This window comes from Diabrotica virgifera, chromosome 1 (genome assembly GCF_917563875.1).
Source record: "Diabrotica virgifera virgifera chromosome 1, PGI_DIABVI_V3a".
NCBI classification, from domain to species: Eukaryota; Metazoa; Arthropoda; class Insecta; order Coleoptera; family Chrysomelidae; genus Diabrotica; species Diabrotica virgifera.
In genome coordinates, this window is record NC_065443.1 from 284,645,093 (window position 1) to 284,665,764 (window position 20,672).

The 20,672-nt window shown below is 31.1% G+C and overlaps 1 protein-coding gene across 1 annotated transcript in view; it reads left to right on the top strand.

Moving 5' to 3' along the window:
• Positions 1-20,672, top strand: part of LOC114330466 (angiotensin-converting enzyme-like) — a 537,413-nt gene that overhangs the window by 112,877 nt on the left and 403,864 nt on the right. The window contains exons 13-14 of the mRNA XM_050663676.1: positions 8,221-8,242; positions 18,259-18,463. Of these exons, the coding sequence (XP_050519633.1) occupies positions 8,221-8,242; positions 18,259-18,463 (227 nt within the window). The remainder of the gene's footprint in view (positions 1-8,220; positions 8,243-18,258; positions 18,464-20,672) is intronic.

Genomic DNA, 20,672 nt, shown 5'->3' on the forward strand with positions numbered 1-20,672 from the left:
CACACAGTTTGCTGCCGGAAATTTTTTTACTGTTTCTAGGTAGTGTGATCTGCTGAATCCAAAAAATGCCACCAGATTTGCTACACCAGATCGTTTTCAGAAAATACGACAACGGATCATGTTGCTGACATATGGGGTAATTTAACGCAGCACTATATACATATAAGTAGTGCTGCTACCCATCAAATAAACAAAACACGAATAAAAAGTAAGATGTCTATTGTACAACAATATACTTACAAAAATCATCACACATATCAGGCTATTGATTATGTTCAAAATAAGAGAGCTAAAAGGAACTACAACATTAACGGGATTTTATTATCTCATATGGTCAATGGACCTCTAAATTTGAAAAAACCGTGGAGTGCTACCATTTAGGTGGGTGTGTTTTTGAGAAAGGGGTGAATTAGTCCCTAGGCACAGGGTGAATTAGGGTGAGTTCTATGCACTTTTGGTACAAACAAGTCTACAGTAAAATAATTCCAGGTTATATTTACTATCAGAGTATCACATTTTAAAGTCGAAAATATTTTCTTTTACAAAAATATACTCACAAGAAAAGCAAGAAAAAAACACGAAAGAAAGCAATTTTGTTTTTTGCCCCATAACTTTTTTCCACAGGGATATAGGTCTATTGCTTCAGGTCTATTGCTTCAGCGAAAAATAACATTTATCCTTCCTCTTTAAAATGACTTTTAGTAAAAGTCTCTAGAATTTGCAGTTACTGAAATATGATTTTTCAAAGTTCGGCGCTCACAACATTTTTGAGCCATTTTCCCCATTATTTCGCAAACATTGTTCCGTAACTTTTTTCTACGCATTTCTAGGTATATATAGTGGTATATTTAGTAGAAAGAGAAGTCAATTACCTTTAAAATGGTCTATTGTATAAGGTTGTATGACTATTTTTAAGCAAGTTATGGTTTTTCAAGGTTTTATACTTTTAATGATTTTTTATATTGTTTATGATTATTTTTTAAATTTCTCATTATGACTATTTTTCTTGTACATTTAGGTATACACATTGTGAAACAAAAAAAGCATATTTTCTTTAGTTTAAAATGGGGTATTGCAAAAAAAATTAAGGACTATTTGAGACAATATATCCGTAGAATATCCAAGATTATCCGTAATTTGAGACAAATTTTAAAATATTTTATTTTTTCAATTAGAAAAGTATGATTGCATATTGTAACGTAATTTTTAATTCCAAATAACTTTTCCTAATAACACTTTTCGATATTGTGAAATATAAAGGTACTTTACGCCTGAGCCAAATTCATATTTTTTAACATACCTCGTATTCTATTGATAAAATTTTATACCTGATGATTGAATCTTAGGTATTAGACTATGCAGAGCATTTTATAAAGAATAAATTTTCTTCATAAAGTTGATAATAAAAAAGTTTTCCATATGGTTCCAACTTAGTGGGAGGACCTATTGCATGTGTATATGTCACATTTTGAAAAAGCATATCTCGTTTAAAAATAGTCCTAGAATTTTTTACAATACACCATTTTAAAATAAATAAAATAAGCTTTCTTTTGTATTTAGCAATGTATATATCTAAATATACAATAAAAAAAGTTATAATGAGAAATTTAAAAATGGTTTAAAAATAATCGTAAAATATATCAAAAATCATTAAAAGTATAAAAGTTTGAAAAACCATATCTTGCTTAGAAATAGCCATACTGCCTTCTGCAATAGACCATTTTAAGGGTAATTGACTTTTCTTCATATTAAATGTAACATTGCATATACCAAAAGCTACGTAGAAAAAAGTTACAGAACAATCTTTGCAAAATAACAAGGAAAATTGCCCAAAATTGCTGTGAGTGGCGAAATTTGAAAAATCATATTTCGAAAACTGTAAATCCTAATGACCTCTACCAAACACCATTTTAAAGACAAAATTTGTAAGTGTTTTTTCTGTGAAGCAATGTCTATACCTATATCCCCGTGAACAAAAGTTATGGGACAAAAAACAAAATTTCTTTCTTTTGGGTTTCTTTGTGCTTTTTCTTTTGAATATATTTTTGTAAAAAAAGTATCTTTGACTTTAAAGAGTTATATTTAGATAGGAAATTTAACCAGGAATAATTCTTATGTAGACGTATTTGTACCAAAAGTGCATAGAACTCACCCTAATGTAACCTGTGCCCAGGGACTAATTCACCCATTGCTCAAAAACGCACCCCTTTAAATGGTAGCACTCCGCGGTTTTTTCATATATAGAGATTCATTGACCATATGAAATAGTAAAACCCCGTTAACGTTATAGTTCCTTTCTATAGTACATAATCAATAGCCTATATCTGCCAAAAAAACTTAACTTTTCATTTAACATAACCAGAATCGCAGCACAAATCTCTTATTCGCCGTCACCTTAAAACTTCCTTTTATATTTTCTTGCAAAGTCTTTAAAAGGACGGTCCCTTTGAAGACTCCAGCAGTAATTTGCCATCATGTGAGTGTCCCATCTCCCCTGATACCTCTCTTCCATCGTTTTGATTTCTTAGTGAAAGCGTTCCCCTTGTTCCTCACTAAGGTCACCAAGATTTTCTGGGAAACGGTTTAAGTGGCTGTGAAGGTGCTCATATGACAACCGTGTTTGTTAAAATTTATGAGCATTTTTTTCACTATATCCCGGTAATTTTCCGATTTATTGTTTCCAAGAAAATTTTCCACAACTTTCACAAAAGAGCACCATGCTTTACATTCAATTTCAGTGATCGATTCTGTAAAATGCGAATCTTTTATAAGTTGTATCTGAGGCCCATCAACTATTTCGGCTTTCAATTTTTCTTTACTAAGTGCAAGAAATTGCTAGACAAGTATTCAAAACAAGGACGATTCTGGTCTAGTACCTTAACAAATTGTTTCATCAGCCCTAGTTTAATATGTAACGGAGGTAATATTATTTTCTCTCGGTCGACCAATGCTTCGTTAACTATGTTAGCTTCTCCTTGAACTAAAGCATCTATAGAACGACATTTTTCTACTCCAGTGTTGGTCCCAAGTCCTGTTATCCCAAAGACACAGGAAACCTGGATATTTTGTATAGCCACCTTGTTGTCCCTTTAGAAAGTTCACGATCTTAAAATCAACAAAGATCGCCCACTGATGTTGGTCATACTTGATGTTTTTTAGCATCAGCGATATTGTTTTATATTATTCTTCTTTCATTTTTGTAGAATGCCCAATTTGTATACTTCCATATTTGTTGCCATTATGTAGAAGGACACACTTTAAACTTCGTTTGGAACTGTCGATATAAAGACGCCAGTGATCTGGATACGCCCATTTTTTCTAACAATCCTTTAATATTGTTACAAAAAACCATATTTTCTTGCTGAGAAAAAAAGGCCAAAGATCTTTTTCTCTATTATGGTAGTACATAATTTTGGTGTCTGGGTAAAGAAGATTCATTTCCTTTAGTCTGGAGGCAAGTAACTTGGAAGAATCCTACGGAAGGTTCAAATCTCTAATAGCATCGCTTAGCTCTTCCTGAGTAAAGCGCTCAGGACGTGTTAAATCCCCTTCAAAATCAAATTCTTCTTCCAAGTCTTCCTCAAATCTATTAGTCTGTAGTTCGTCAGATAACGTTTCGACATTATCCTCTGGTAACATAGGTAGACTGCTAAATATTGGAATGGGTATCTGCTCAATCTGACGTGGAATTGGTCTTATTGCTGAATCCAGGTTAGGATATGTCCACGTATGTCGATTGTTATGATTAATTCCCTTTATATTCACAAGACAGAAATAGCCCATCGTCAAAATGATTTTTTGGTTTCTTTCTATAAACATATTGCAATTATAGTGGTGGAATATAGAGAAATGTAAGAATATTTAGGTATTTGATTAGTATGTCATATCTCGAAAACTAGAGCTGATACAAAGAAAAGGTTTTTATTTTTGGATTCAGCACATATGAATTAACCAAAATCAGTTGATTTTTTCAGCAGCAAGACAAACATTTTTTTTGATGGGCTGTGTAATCATGTTTTATTGGTTATCGAAAAGCATTTGACTACGTAAACCATCAAAAGATGATCGAAAATCTGAGGAGAAATTTAATTGTTGAACAAGACTTAAGAATTATTTCTAACTATATTCCCCCAAAATAACAACAATACCTAATTTAAATAGAGCACACAACATCCGAAGATATACGAATCCGACGAGGAGTGTGACAGGGTTGCGTTTTATCACCGCTATTATTTAATCTGTATCTGGAATATATATTTAGAGAAGCATTAGATCAGATACAAGGTGGAAAGGGCCCAGCATAGATAACATCAGATACGCTGATGATATAAACCTAATATAAGCAATGCATAAGAACTACAAACTATAATAAATTAGGTAGTTCGTCATAGCGAAATGTTCAGTTTAAATCTAAATGTTTTGAAAACTAAAATTCTAGCATTTTCAAAAATAATATTAAACGTGCATTTGTATGACAATGAACATAATATAATAGAACAGCTAATTTCCAAAAAATATTTGGGAGCCAATATCAACAGCTAGTGTAACCCAAAAAACGAAATTCTATTAAGAATCGAAAAAGTGGGGAAAGCACTTGAAACATTTTTTTACAAGATCAGATCTTTGTCTATAGTTCGGAATTCGAATAATGAGCTCGGATGTGCCTCGGTCGGATATTAGTGTTCAGTGACCATTAAAACCCCGAGGAAGGAGTTTGCATTGATTCTGTATTCAATTTTCATAAAACTCCAGGAGATCAGGCCCATCTTGGACATCAGGTGCCTCTGAGACCAACGTCGTTATGATATTCGTATGCAGTGAGCCCAACAATCCACTGGTAGCAAAATTGAACTTATTTCTGTCAATTTTTTCCGAATTACAAATTTATCATTTTTCATAATTAGTATGATAGAATTGATTCAAAAAATGACATAACCCAAACATCCAAAGTGAAAGTTATCCTTCAACACCAAATTATATATGATCCATATAATGTTCAGAAAAAAGTCGGGTTTTTTGAGCGTCGGGTTTTTGGGGGAGAGGGGGGAGAAGTCGGTAAATTCGTAGTTTTTTACGTTTTTCGTCAATATTTCTAAAACTATAAGGTTTAGCATGAACAACTTTCTATACAAAAATGTTCTACATTAAATTTGAAATAAAAAAGACCCTATACATAATCCTTCTAAAATGAATGGTTCCAAAGTTACGGAGGTAGTATAGTATAATTGGTCCAAAAAAAGGCCTAACCCAGACATCCAAAGTAAAAGTTTTCCTCCAACACCAAATTGTTCTATATGGTCCACATATTGTTTAATAAAAAGTTACACCATTTTGAGCGTCCGTTTTGGGGGGAGATGGGGGAGAAGTCGGTAAATTAGTAGTTTCTTTACGTTTTTCGTCAATATTTCTAAAACTATGTGTAAGCGTAAACAATGTTCCATACAAAAACGTTCTGCATAAAATTCAAAACAAAAATGGTCCTATCCATAATTGTTATAAAATCAACGGTTCCTGAGTTACGGAGGGTGAAAAGTGGAGGTTTTCGATACTTTTTATATTTTTTGGACAATTGATGATTATTTTGGGTGGTGAGGTTGACGTTTCTTCAAGGGCTTATCACTAACATATCATCGGCCACTGAAATAGCAAATCGTATTAAAGAAAATTTCTTTCAATCAGTAAAAATATTATAAACTAGCTGACCCGGTGAACTTCGTTGCACCTTAGATAATGTTTCATAATTAGATAATGTGGCATAATTTTAATTCTAGATCAATTGGTCGAACGCAATTGCTAGAGATCAATAACTCAAAATCAACTGCTCGAAAATGAATTGCTCGATATAAAAATTGATAGAAATACAAATTGCTCGAATAAAAAAGAAAATTATATGTCCAAATATTTATTCACAATAATGCAAAATTTGTCGGTATATAAAAGAGGCAAATTTAATAGGACAAATTATGTGATATTCCACGTATATAATCACAGATATTAATTTGTGGTTCATAATAATTGTTTATTAAACGCAATAACCTATCAACACTATCTCTATATCTTCTATGACAATTTTGAGGTTGATTGACACTTATGGATACTCGTTCTCAGAGGCATCTTTCAGTGCATCACAGTTTTTCGATTTCTTTCTAACGCATTAATTTGGAAGTGACAGAAAAAAGATACGTCCGTGATCACAGTTTGTTATAACATTAATTCTAATTGTTGATAGATGGCGCTATAATCGAACAAAAAATGATTTACGAATTATATATACGACCATAATCTGTACAATTTATAAGACTATACAAATCAAAGAAAATACCATTTTATAAATGCAATAAACACAATTGATTTGTTTTTATACCAAATTGCAAATTAAAGGGTTAAACTGCAATACCCTTTTTATATTTGGCTGATTACGATTCTGACAACTGTCACATTTAACTTAAATGTCAGATTATAATAAATGTTATAAATGTGTAATATCACGGACTTACCTTTTTGCAGTCACTTGTGACATACTGAAAAATGCCTCTGAAGGACCACAGTGTTCAATTTTTAGTTCATTTAAACTTTGTTCTTGCTCTAGAGCGGAAATAAATTTCCGCCGTTATTTTTATTATATTTCCAAAGCTCAAACATATTTAAGATTAATAATAAAGATGTTTTCAGCATAAATTAATATACGATTTTTATACGTGGAATATCATATAATTTGTCCTATTATACAATCTTTCTTATGTCTATATTTTGTACTATTGTGAATAAATATTTTAGATATACAATTTTCTTTTTTATTCGAGCAATTGACTTCGAGTAAATGTGGCCTTTCGGCAGTTGCTTTTCTCTAGAATAATTGTATAAACTCTAAAAAACGTAGGTGTTCTACAAAATATTTTATAGAAAAATTTTTTGATTAATAATAGCCTTTGATTTTATGCTTCTGTATTTTGGTCAAATTTTAAAAGCATTAAAAAGAGTAAACTGACGGACGAACCTATTGAGATAGAGAGCGAAGTGTTCTTGCACCAGTTTTTTGCGAAAAATTTGATTATTATGGCAGAGATACACGCCTTCGAGAAAAATTTTAATTATTATTCCAGAGATGCGCCTCCACCAAAAACATCCACCAAAATTTTAATTATACCAGATATGCGCCTCCGCCAAAATTTTGATTATTATACCAGAGACATGGTCCTTCGGCAAAATTTTGGAATATTTTTTGTACATTAAAAATAGTAATCGTAAAGTTAAAAACTTCATATTTTCACGGATGTTAGTACAATTTTCGCTCGTTCTTCTCGTGTGCTTAATGTCGTCTCTCGTGCTCTCGTGTTGTCCTACGGCCTCGTTTTGTTATCTCTGAAACTAAATGAGCTAGAGAGACGTTTTATATACCGTTGGATAGCCAATTCCAAAGCCCTTAGCGCTGCCTGGCTGTCAGAGCAGATAGAGATGGTGCTGAGCCTGAGCCATCCCTGCCTGTAGTCTCTTGAGTACATACCAGTATTGCAAAGATTTCGGCTTGAAAGACTGATACATGAGAGCCGGGAGCCTGGCTAGACTCAAATCCGGCTCCACTACCATACACTCCAGCACCTGCCCGCTCGTCAATTCTAGACCCATCTGTAAACCAGGTGAGCCCATTCCGACAGATAAGTGTGGTTTCTTGTTCTACTCACTTATCCCGGTCAGAAAATTGAACCAACAAGGTGGATCAGATCTCAAATTGAGGGGTCATGCTGTCCTGTACCATAGAAAGTACAGGACAACACTCGATAGTCTCTCTCCAAATGTCACAATGACCCATCCGCCCATTCATTCCCAACCAGTATCCAGAGCAGTTGAGTCGATAGGCTGCCATCATGGCTTCGTGCTCTGAAATGAGATGTAGAAGAGGTAAATCCAGCAAAACATCTAGAGCTACTGTGGGAGTGATTCTCATGGCTCTTGAGATAACAACGCATGCCAACCACTGTAGGTGAGCCAATTGGACCTTGACTGAAGACAGTCTAGTCCGGGGTCGTCACACGATTACCGCATACGTCAGTATAGGATTTATCATGGATTTACATATCCAATGCAGAATTTTCGACTGCAGACCCCATTTGGCTCCGAAAGCTCTTCTGCACCCCCAGTAAGCTGCAGCGGTCTTCTTCAACTTGGCGTCCAGATATTCCTTCCATGTCAGTTTCGTCTTTCAGTTATTATGTCTTTTAGGTGGACTCTGTTATACGCTGTTGTGAGATCCACAGGAAAAGGGGTTTATTGAACCATATGGACTTCTCTACTAGTTGCATATTTACGAAATATTATATATGAACGTCAAATAACGAGCGCGATATCGGTTATCTTTATGTACACAAACACACTCAATAAAAAATTAAGGATTCTATGTAATGTGCAATAATTTCTATTGTTTCCTATAATCAAAACATATTATTACTAACAGTTTAATTAATCTATAGAAATAGAAATTTAATTAATTTATACTGTTTCCATATAAATCATTGAATGATAAAAAAATATTGTTTTTGAATGCTTGTGTTTGAACGTATGTAATATTAATAATTATTATTATATATCCATCTGACATATTTCATACAGGTAAGACTTTACTATAATATTTTGTCTGGTATATCCTGGTATAGGCTTCCTGGTGAAGATATTAAGACTCCGCACAGTCTTAGTATCTTCAGAGATACCTCTATGGAAGGTTGTCACTCTTTTTTTTGCGCGGTCAACCGATACTTCTTTTACTAATTAGTGATTTATCTCTTGCTATTTAGACCACACGTGTCACCCTCATTCTTATTTTCTATTTAGTGTTTATCCCTTTATACACTTTACATTACGAAAACATAGTATTTCTAAATAAAAAACCCGTTGATAAATTTTATATTTTACCCAAAACGCTATACTTTATTTTTCTTCTTCTTTCTTACTTTTAGATACATGGTCGATTTTTTCTTCATAGGTCCCCTTCTGTACGTCCCTAGATAATCTCTTCACTTCTTTCGGTAACGTAACTTATTTCCTTTTAGAAAATGCCTTTCTTGCTTCCGTAACTTCACGAATTATTTGAGTATTTACTCCACATATATTAGGGTGAGGCAGATAAAGGGCCTATTAGAAATATTTCGAGAACTAAAGTAAAGAAAATTATGAAAATTGGAATATAGGGGTTTTGAGGTGTGAACTATTTAATGAAAATATTTTGGTCTCTTTGCTACTTCCGGTTATACCGGAAGTTTATTGTAACTTCGTTTTTTAAATAGGACACCCTATATATTTTTACATTTTTTAATTCTCCTCGATTTCCTATTTCGTAAAATATAAGGTTTTGTAATATTATACAGGGTAGATTAAAAGATAATTACGTTTTTTTTTATTAATTTCGTAGCAAAATTGACACCCTGTAGAATTGTATTAGTTTTACATCAAAATCCCTTTATATGTTCAAATGATTTTTAATATGGTCTACTTAGTTTTCTTAAATGGAACACACTATATTTTAGTATTGTAGTGAAATGGTATTTTATGGTATGTACTTTTTAATTTCTGAAGCATTCCCTATACCCAACTGCTTTAATTTGTGCTTAATTGTTAATCGCACCAACAATCTTAACTACGTAGATATTTTGATAGCTCAACCATTATTGACAATTTTAAGTATCAGTCTCGATTAGTATGTATTTATTTCCGAAAAATTATTTGTGATTGAATATTTTTACGGCCAATCTAATAAAATTTCAGGTATTTTGTGTTGCAATTAATGTTTGGCTTGAATCACCAATAACTCACAAATTGAAGCAGTTAGGTATAGGGATTGCTTAAGGAATTAAAAAATACCCTAAAATAACATTTCATTACAATACTAAAATACAGGGTGTTCCATTTAAGAAAACTCAGAAAATACTCATTCTGAGTTTCGACCAACCCTGTATACAAAAAAGGAAAAATTTAGCTATACCAATAATTCTTAACATAGTAGACTATCTTAAAAATCATTTGAACATAAACAGAGTTTATTATGTCAAACTACTACAATTCTACAGGGTGTGAATTTTGCTACGAAATTAATAAAAAAAACGTAATTATCTTTTAACCTACCCTGTATAATATTACAAAAACTTATATTTTAAGAAAGAAGAAATCAAGGAGAATCCAAAAATGTAAAAATATACAGGGTGTCCCTTTAAAAAAAAACGAAGTTACAACTAACTTCCGGTATAACCGGAAGTAGCAAAGAGACCAAAATATTTTCATAAAATAGTTCACACCTCAAAACCCCTGTATTCCGATTTTCATCATTTTCTTACCTTGAGTTCTCGAGATATTTCTAATAGGCCCTTTATCTGCCTCACCCTGTACACAATAAGTTTCAGTGAGCAGCCATTTTGCCTTTTCCAGTTCGAAGATATCTTCTTCATCTTTCTTGACTTTTCGTTTGCTTAATCTCTGTATTAAGACTTCACAACAAGTGATGATAAACACTCACTTACAGACTCATATTAAAAAAAAACAATAGATACTCAATCAATATTGATAATAATTATTGATTCAATATTTAAATTATTAACATTTTTATTTATATATAATTTGTGATTATCGTGTAACGACCTAAAAAATACGCAAAAGTTAAAAAATAAAATATCTCTGAAAACAATTACAAAGACCTACATGTTTTTGTATTTACCCTCATTAGTCCGTTCTTTAACGGTAAAATATTGCAAAACCTCTAAATTTTAAAGAACCGCTTGGATTGACATGAAATTTGGCATACACATAGCCAACAAGTCAAAGAAAAAAAGTGATATTGTGCAGATATGTGCTTTTGCCCTGAGGGTGGTTTTCACCCCCTCTTGGGGGTGAAAAAATATTCGTCCAAAGAAAGTCAGGAAATAGATAAACTGGCTAATTTTAAGTAACTTTTGTTCTATAGAGTTTTTTCACTAAGTCAACACTTTTCGAGTTATTTGGCAGTGAATATGTTCATTTTTTCAACAAAATAACCATGCTTTTAGACGGTTTTCGCAAATAACTCAAATAGTAACTATTTTGTTGAAAAACATTCTTAACAAAAACATAGCCTGTAAAAAATTTAAAAAAATGGTGTAGGTATATATCACGTCTCTACACCTAGTAGAAGCAGAGTTATAGCTAATGAAAAATAGGTTCATATTCGTCAAATTCCAAATGGAATATTTTAACGTGAAATAACCAAAAATGAAGCACATTTCGAGGAAAACTCATTACAACTTATTTAAAGTGTTTAAAAAAAGCTTCATTTTTGTTTAAAAAAAAATTCTAGCATCAAAATTAAACAAGTTACTCTCAAAATAAAGTTAGTCCCTTTTGGTTTTGGTAAAAAAATCGAGAAAATCACCCCCTAATTAGTATCTTAAATGAACTTAATCGTTACGACTTCACAAGTTTCTTGACTCGTGTATATATTGTTTATATGATCTGTAAGTTTCATCGGTTCAAAGTCCTTATTATTGAAAGCACTGTAGTTAAAATGGGTTGAACGAGTCACTGATCACGAATGTATGCAAATTTAGAAACACCAAATCCTAATCAATTTTTGTCTAATAGAAAAACAAAAACATACATGATATTCAGAAAAGCAAATCTGACTTTTTTTGTTTTTCGAGATTTTTGGTATATCTAACAATTTTTAAGTTATTTTGAAAAAAATCATATTTTTCAAAATTTAAATTTTTAAAAATTTTATTTTGAAACCAAATTTTTTTTAAAAATAAGCACTTTGAATTGATGAAACTTACAGATCATATAAACACAACATAAGTAAAATAATTTGTGGAGCGGTAACGATTAATTTCATTTAAATTGCTAATTAGGGGGTGGTCTTCCCGATTTTTTTTTGCAAAAACAAAAGGGACCAACTTTATTTTGAGCGTAACTTGCTTAAATTTAATGCTAGAAACTTTTTGTAAAAACAAAAAGAAAGCTTTTTTTAACACTTTAAAAAGTTATAATAGGTTTTCCCCAAAAAGTGCTTAATTTTTTGGATATTTCACGTCGAAATATTCTATTTGAAATTTGGTGTATATGAATCTATTTTTCATTAGCTATAACTCTGGTTCTACGAGATCCAGAGACCTAACGCGTACACTATTTTTTTTTACTTTTTTATAGGCTATATTTTTGCTGAGAACGTTTTTTCGATAAAATACTTACTTATTGAGTTATTTACGAAAAACCGTCTAAAAATGTGGTTATTTTGTTGAAAAATGAACATATCCACTCGCAAATAACTCGAAAAGTGTTGACTTGGCGAAAAAGCTCTATAGAACAAAAGTCACTTAAAATTAGTCAGTTTACCCATTTCCGGACTTATTTTGGACATATATTTTTTCACCCCCAAGAGGGAGTGAAAGTCACCCCCAGGGCAAAAGCACACATCGGCACAATATCACTTTTTTTCTTTGACATGTAGGCTATGCGTATGCCAAATTTCATGTCAATCCAAGCGGTTCTTTAAAATTTAGAGCAAAAACCGTGAAAGAATGGACTACATACTTGATGATATTACTACGTAAAGTACATATTAATCTGTTATTTAAGTTTTAAGACCACGATCCGTTCTCTCTACTTAGCCGATCTTGACCCTTGTAACCACAGAGGTATAGAGAGTGTAAAACAATGAAATAAGCTCATTATGATACATTTCATACTACATGAAAAGCTGAAGTGTCTGTGGGAAACATCATACTTGTAAAACCGATTTTTGTATTAAGGAATAATAAATATTTAATAAAAATAAAAATGAATACCATTTTTATTCAGTTGCAATGCGAAGACAAAACAATCTTATTTTTCACTTAGAATACGGAACGCAGTCCACCACTCTGAATCGACGACATATACCGTAGTGCGGCAGATTCGTGCAAATATTATAAGAATTGCACATTTAATGATACAAGCATATAATTTGGTCCACAAATACCGCACATATAAAGGTTCAAATTTAGATGTGAGGCCATCTCAGATTTTGCCTTTTACAAAAATGGCGGTCATTCAAAATGGGCGACTATACATGTGTGACTAATAGCACGATATCTTTTGAATTAAAAGTTCGATTTTAACCAAATTTGGTACATAGGTTCTCTTTGTGATTTACAAGATCGATGTCGTGAACTGAAAGAATCGGTTTACCAGAAGTTGTGTTTTTCCTGGTTTTTTATGTAAAACTATTTTATATTATGTAAGAAATTTTTTAACCCTGTATATATTAATTTTTCAAAATGGTAATACCACCATTGAAAAGGGCGTAAGAATATGTTTTAGGGAATATTTTGAACTTTTTAGTTATGTTAATTACCATTTAATAAATGCATAACGGATCTTAACATGTACCTATGTGTGTCAGATTCTTGCAAATAGTATAAGAATTATTGTGCATTTAATGGTAGAAGCATATAATTTGGACCACATATACTACACATACAAAAGTTCAAATTTAGATATCAGGCCATCTCAGATTTTCACAGACTTTTACAAAAATGGCGAGCATTCAAAATGGCTACTATACATATGTGACTAATAGCACGATACCTTTTGAACGAAAAGGCCGATTTCAGCCAAATTTGGCATTAAGGCTCTTTTTTTGATGAATAAGATCGAGGTCTTGAACCGGAAGGGTCGGTTTACCAGAAGTTGTGGTTTTACTGTTTTTTATGTAAAAATATGTTGTTTTTTTTTCAACTCTTTCACCCTGTATGTATTAATTTAAAAAAAAAGTAATACCGTCATTGAAAAGAGTGTAAAAATATTTTTTAGGAATGATTTTGAACTTTTCACTTATTTTAATTACCATTTAATAAATGCATAACGTATCTTCACATGGCTTATTTTAATTACCATTTAATAAATGCATAACGTATCTTCACATGTACCTATGGGCGGAAGATTCATTTTGAATGCCCGCTATTTTTGTAAAAACAAAATCTGAGATGGCCTCATATCTAAATTTAAATCTTTGTATGTGTAGTGTGTGTGGTCCAAATTATATGCTTTTACCATTAAATGCACAATGATTCTTATATTATTTGCACGAATCTGCCGCACATAGGTTCATAGGTAGATATGAAGATACGTTATGCATCTATTAATTGGTAATTAACAGAACTAAAGAGTTCAAAATATTTCCTAGAAAATTCTTTTACGCGCTTTTCAACGCCGTTATTAACTTTAAAAAAAATTAATATATACAGGGTGAAAGAATCGGTAAAAAAACAACATGTTTTTGCATAACAATCAGGAAAAACACAACTTTTGGTAAATCGATTCTTCCGGTTCAAGACCTTGGTCTTACACATCAAAAAAAGAACCTATATATCAAATTTGGTTGAAATCGGTCTTTTTGTTCAAAAGTTATTGTGCTATTAGTCACATATGTATAGTCGCCATTTTGAATGCCCGCCATTTTTGTAAAAGGTAAAATCTGAGATGGCCTTATACCTAAATTTGAACCTTAATGTGTGTAGTATATGTGGTCCAAATTATATGCTTCTACCATTAAATGCACAATAATTCTTATAATATTTCCACGAATCGGCCACACATAGGGTACATGTGAAGATACGTTATGCATTTATTAAATGGTAATTAACATAACTAAAAAGTTCAAAATATCTTCTACAAAATATTTTTACGTTTTTTTTCAATTGCGGTATTACCTTTTTGAAAAACTGATATATACAGAGGGAAAAAATTGAAAAAAAAACATATTTTTACATAAACAACTAGTAAAAACACAATTTCTGGTAAACCGATTCTTCTGGTTCACCACATCCATCTTGTAAATTGAAAAAGAACCTATATATCAAATTTGGTTGAAATCGGACCTTTCGTTCAAAAGTTATGGTACTATTAAACACATATTTTTAGTCGCCATTTTGAATGCCCGCCATTTTTGTAAATCTAAATTTGAACTTTTATATGTGTAGTATATGTGGTCCAAATTATATGCTTGTATCATTAAATGTGCAATTGTTTCACATATCGGCCGCACTACCGACGACATATACGACGATAAATATTTATAGTCCAGGGCGCATCTGTTTTGAGATGGACGTTGAGAGGTGACTCAAATTTTTTTGCAGAAATTGCTTGAAAATAACTCAGATAATAATATTTGAGTTATCTTTCCACTCAAAACGGTCAGGAACATTGTTTAAATAATCAAAATGTCAAAATATGAAGGAAAAATTCGATTTTTTATTGGTTTTTTGCTTATAACTTTAAAACTATTCATTTCTGAGAATAGTTGTACTAACATAAAAGTTGTGTAATTAAATTTCCTGCAATATAGACATGGTCAAAAATTTATATTTAAAAAAAATTTATTGGTTAAAACCAATCGGTTTAATAGATTTCAGCTTTCGCAAAAAAAATTCATTTTTTTAAAATGTTGCAGCACTAAAAATAAAGCAGGTAGCAAGTTGAATTTTTTTTGCTTATAAAAGTGTACTGTACCTTTCATTTGCAATTTGAAAAATTAAAATCAATTAATTACCACGGCGTCAGGAAATTTTTTAAATAAACATTAATTTTTGGTGCTACGCGCAGGACAGCGGTGTTCGATTCACACAATTTGATTTCCACCAAAATTTCTTCCAATCTTTATCTAATATATTATTTTTTTACTCTATATTTTGTTGTATTTTAATATTTTAATTCCATAAACATCAAACTAATTTTATTATTGTTTGTGAAATATTGTTTAAACAATTGCATATGTTTAAAAATAATAAACTTTTATTCTCTAAGTTAAAATATATGAACAAAGAAATTTTTGCTAAAAAAAGTGTTATTTCAAAGGATAGAGTATGTGTTTTTATTTTGCAATAAACAAATTTATTTATTTATATCGAAATGTAATAAAAATTAAAATCTATCAATCATTATCAAAGGTCATTGGAATGCCCAATCAGAGCAAACTATCCGCTGTCCTGCGCGTAGCACCAATAATTAATTTTTATTTAAAAAAATCCTGACGCCGTGGTAGTTAATCGATTTTAGTTATGCAAATTGCAAATAAAAGATACAGTACAATTCTATAAGCAAAAATTCAACTTGCTATCTGCTTTATTTTCAGTCCTGTAACATTTTGAAAAAATGATTTTTTTTTGCGAAAGCTGGATTTCAAAATTTATTCTGCAAAATCTATTAAACCGATCTTAATGAAATTTACAGTATTGTTTAACTGTATCATAAAGTTTTTCTGGGTGAAATATGAAGGTCCTAAGTGTAGCATAAATAGTTGAAAAACGTAAAATGCGAATACTTGTTTTTGTATGGTTTTTTCGCAATTATTGCTATTTTGCAACAAGGGTGACCATTTTTAAAATTTTTAACCAATTTTATATTGTAGGAAATTTAATTTCGCAATTTTTACGTTAGTACAACTTTTCCCGAAAATGAATACTTTTAAAGTTATAATCAAAAAACGAAGAAAAAAATCGAATTTTTCCTTCATTTTTTGACATTTTGATTGTTTAAACAATGTTCCGGACCTTTTTGGGAGGGAGTATAACTCAAATATTATTATTTGAGTTATTTTCAAGCAATTTCTGCAAAAAATTTGAGTCACCTCTCAACGTCCAATTAATGTACTAATATATTACAGATGCGCCCTGGTCTATTACTCAATATTTTAAATAAGACTTTTCGGAGTAAAATTGAGGATCAAAATATGAACACGAAAACGAAGTTGTCAAAACTTTAAACGAATATTTAGTCCTGTCGCCAGGGGGGATACAACGGCCTCCTTTATTCAGATGGACTTACCAAAGTTTTTTTTATGTATTTTGGGGCGTAGAACACGAATTTTTTGGGTAACAGTTGATCTGGATGTCGATAAGATTGTTATAAACAAAGAAGTTGAGGAATTATATAACAGCGATTTCTTGCAAAACAAAACATTTTTTTGTATTTTTTGGGCCATTCTTACCAAAAAATATTCCTACAAGTTTTTTCGTAGAATGCATAGTTTTCGAGATAAACGCGGTTAAACTTTCAAAAAATCGAAAAATTGCAATTTTTGAACCCGAATAACTTTTGATTAAAAAATAAAATGGCAATTCTGCTTAACGCATTTGAAAGTTTAAGTCATATTATATCGGTTTTGAATATTTGTGCTGCTAAAAATTTATTTTTTTTATTGTTAAAAAATGCTATAAACACATAGTGTTTCCTGTGCCTAATACATGCGTTTTAATGCATGCTACGTAGAATTCGCCTCGCTTGCACTTGTACCTACTCTACCTACTCGTTCGATTTTAAATGAGAAATCATTGAAAACATCACTCAAGCACTAGGTGTTTATAGCTTTGTTTAACAATAAGATAATAAATTTTTAGCAATGCAAATAATTAAAACCGATATAATTTGACTTAAACTTTCAAATGCGGTAAGCGGATTTGCTATTTTATTTTTTAATCAAAATTTATTCGGATTCAAAAATTGGAATTTTTCTATTTTTTGAAAGTTTAACAGCGTTTATCTGGAAAACTATGCATCCTAGGAAAGCATTTGTAGGAACATTTTTTGGTTAGAATGGACCAAAAAATGCAAAAAAATGTTTTGTTTTGCGAGAAATCACTGTTATGTAATTTCTCAATTTCTTTGTTTATAACAATCTTATCGACATCCGGATCAACTGTTACCCAAAAAATTCATGTTCTACGGGTCAAAATACATAAAAAAACTTGGGTAAGTCCATCTGAATACAGGAGACCGTTGTACCCCCCCCCCTGGCGACAGGACTAATTATGTCAAAATAATTTTATTTCATTGAATTGTCGCGTTAATTTCATTAAAACAGGAATATAATAAGATATATTTGAAATAAATTAGTAAATAATATCTAAATATTAGTTTATTGCATGTATTATAATTACTTTAAAGCCATATTAATATATCTAAATTAACACGCGCATGCGGAAAAGTAAAAACCGCGTGCGGAAAGGTAACACGCGTGCGGAAAAGTGAAACTTTCTAAACTAAAATGCGTGCGCGAAAGTAGACATTTTTTCACGCTCGTAGAAAAAATCTAATAAGTACTGCCAAATATCGAGGTCGACTGTTTTCTTTGGGCTACCTTTTATATTCGCGTCATTTATAGTAATGGCTATATTTATTATTAATAATTTTTTATTTCTCTTTAGAGACTATATACCTAAATGCTGAATTAATGCAGAAAATCCTGACAATCTTTTTTTGTTTCAGAGTAACCATGGTGGCTGTGATAGTCATAATTCTGTATTTTGTTCTTGCCGCCAGTGGCAAGGATCCGAATATAGAAGAGGAAGAAGCAGCTGCTTATAATTTTATAAGAGTGACTAATAAAAAGATTCAGGAAAATCTGAATAAGGCAATGATAGCTGCATGGAATTATGGTTCTAACATTACGGATTATAATCTTGAAATTACTGTAAGTCTAAGTAACGTCTTAATCTTGCTTATAAAATCTAGGAATTCCATATATAAATAATATCTCTTTTGTTAGTATACATTCATTCAAGCAATTCACTTCGCAATTCTAAAGGCCTTTATGGATTTGTTTGAAATTTTGACAGTAGCTCAAAAATGATGCAAATAACAAACCTGACTTGGTGCTAATGGAGAATGCCACCCTTTCTCGGGAATGGAAATTTAAAATTTCAAAATGACACCGGGAATCGATAAAAAAATTAATTTTATGAAGAAAATGTAGAATAAAATTTTTTACTTAATTTAATAATTTCCGAGTTATTCGCGATTGAAGGTTCCAAAAAAAAACACGTTTTCAATAGTTTTTCGCGAATAACTCGAAAATTACGCATTTTTTGGAAAAATTCATTGTTTCATTAAAATTGAAGCTTATAAGCAAACAAGGAAATCAAAGGAAACAAAGGAGGTCTTAATTAAATTTTTTAGATAATATTAAGCAACTTATGAGTCATTGAAAACAAATTTTTTGTTTTTTGTAAATTTATGTAAAAATTTGAGCTCAAATAAGGGAAAAATGATTCATTTTTCATAGAAAATGTTAATAAATATTTTTAAAGTACTTTTTTAGACCTTTAAGATAAGCTTTCATCAAAGCCTCTAACATGAAAATTGGGCAAGCTATGACGAAAATTAGTCAAATACCTCGAATTTATAAAAGAAAAAATGACGGTAAAATGTATGCCATGTGCGTCAAAATTAATATCAATCATAGCCCATATAAAATTAACTTTATTTGTGTTCCTACGATACGTTCCAAAAGTTTGAATTATGTAGGTAGAGTAATTACATTTTGAAAAAACTTGTTTTATTTTGTTTCGATTTTTCAAAAAACAGGTTTTTTAAAAATATCTCAAAAACTATTGGATTTATGAAGAAACGTGTTCTGAGCAGAAATTTAGCTTTTTTTTTTACTAAAAATTTTGCTTTTTTTATAATTCACGTATCTTATAAATTAAGCGAGATATAGGCGTTTAAGATATTGATTTCAATGCAAAAGGAGCGTCTTTTTAGCCATTTAACATTAAAATTCTCCGAACAAAAGGGTCTAAAAAGATTGTAACTCTCATGAACTTATAGGTTGTGAAATTGCCAACAAAATGATATGAAAGTGAATACAAAAAGCTTAAAGGGAAGCCGAGTTATTGTTAAAAAACCAAATACATTTTTCTAGAGATAATGTTTGAAAATTACGAAGCGTCTAAATTTTGATGTTTTTGGAGTATTTATTCTTTCATACATGCAGTTCTGCTTGTATTTAGTGATGAGCGAGACTGATCTTAGTCTTGCGGTCTTGGTCTTGGTCTTGCAGCCAGACCAAGACCAAGACCAAGACCGTCTTTTGGTTTGCAAGATCAAGACCAAGACCAGGTGTTCAAGACCAAGACCAAGACCAAGACCGAACCTTGCAAAACTACGCAAGACCAAGACTAACCTGCAAGACTCTTGCACTTTTTTTGCGACATTTTTTTCTTATTATTTAACTTTATTTTTTAGTTCAATAATACCTATATACTTACATTGTAATAAACCTTAAACAATATCGAATTTTTAAAATACATAATATTTTAAGCTAAAAATCAGCAATTTTGATATTTACTTTGATCGGTAGTAAAACAGATTAAGGGGGAATTCGTTTTAACATCCCTCTTCTAACTTTTCTAGCGTTATCTTATAATTTTACGACTGTAAGTACAGGGTATTTAACGTAAGCAAGCCACTCAAATAACAAAAAAAGCAATCGAACGTAAAAAAAGGGGCGCACAATCGAATTTAAAAAAAAATACTCCATATTAGACTGTCGTATAAGAACACATTTTATGAAAAGAATACTGATGACGTCGTTTCTGTAGTACCCAAAAATGACATTTAAAAAACCGTATACGCTGTGAGCTCGTACGTAGAGGGGATATTTACAAATTCGCGAGCGCCAGTAGTGACAAGTCTGTAAACCTTTACCGGAAATTTGACATAAATGTCAAAGTGATTAATTTAAAATTAAAATTAAAAACATTAATTATAAAAAATATTAGTTGGTCAAAGCTGTGGTATATATTTTTACCTTAAATATACTTACGTTTTAAATACTGAATTTAAGTTTTTTTAATGTTCTATTAATCTATTAATCAATTAATCTTAGCGCCATCTACACG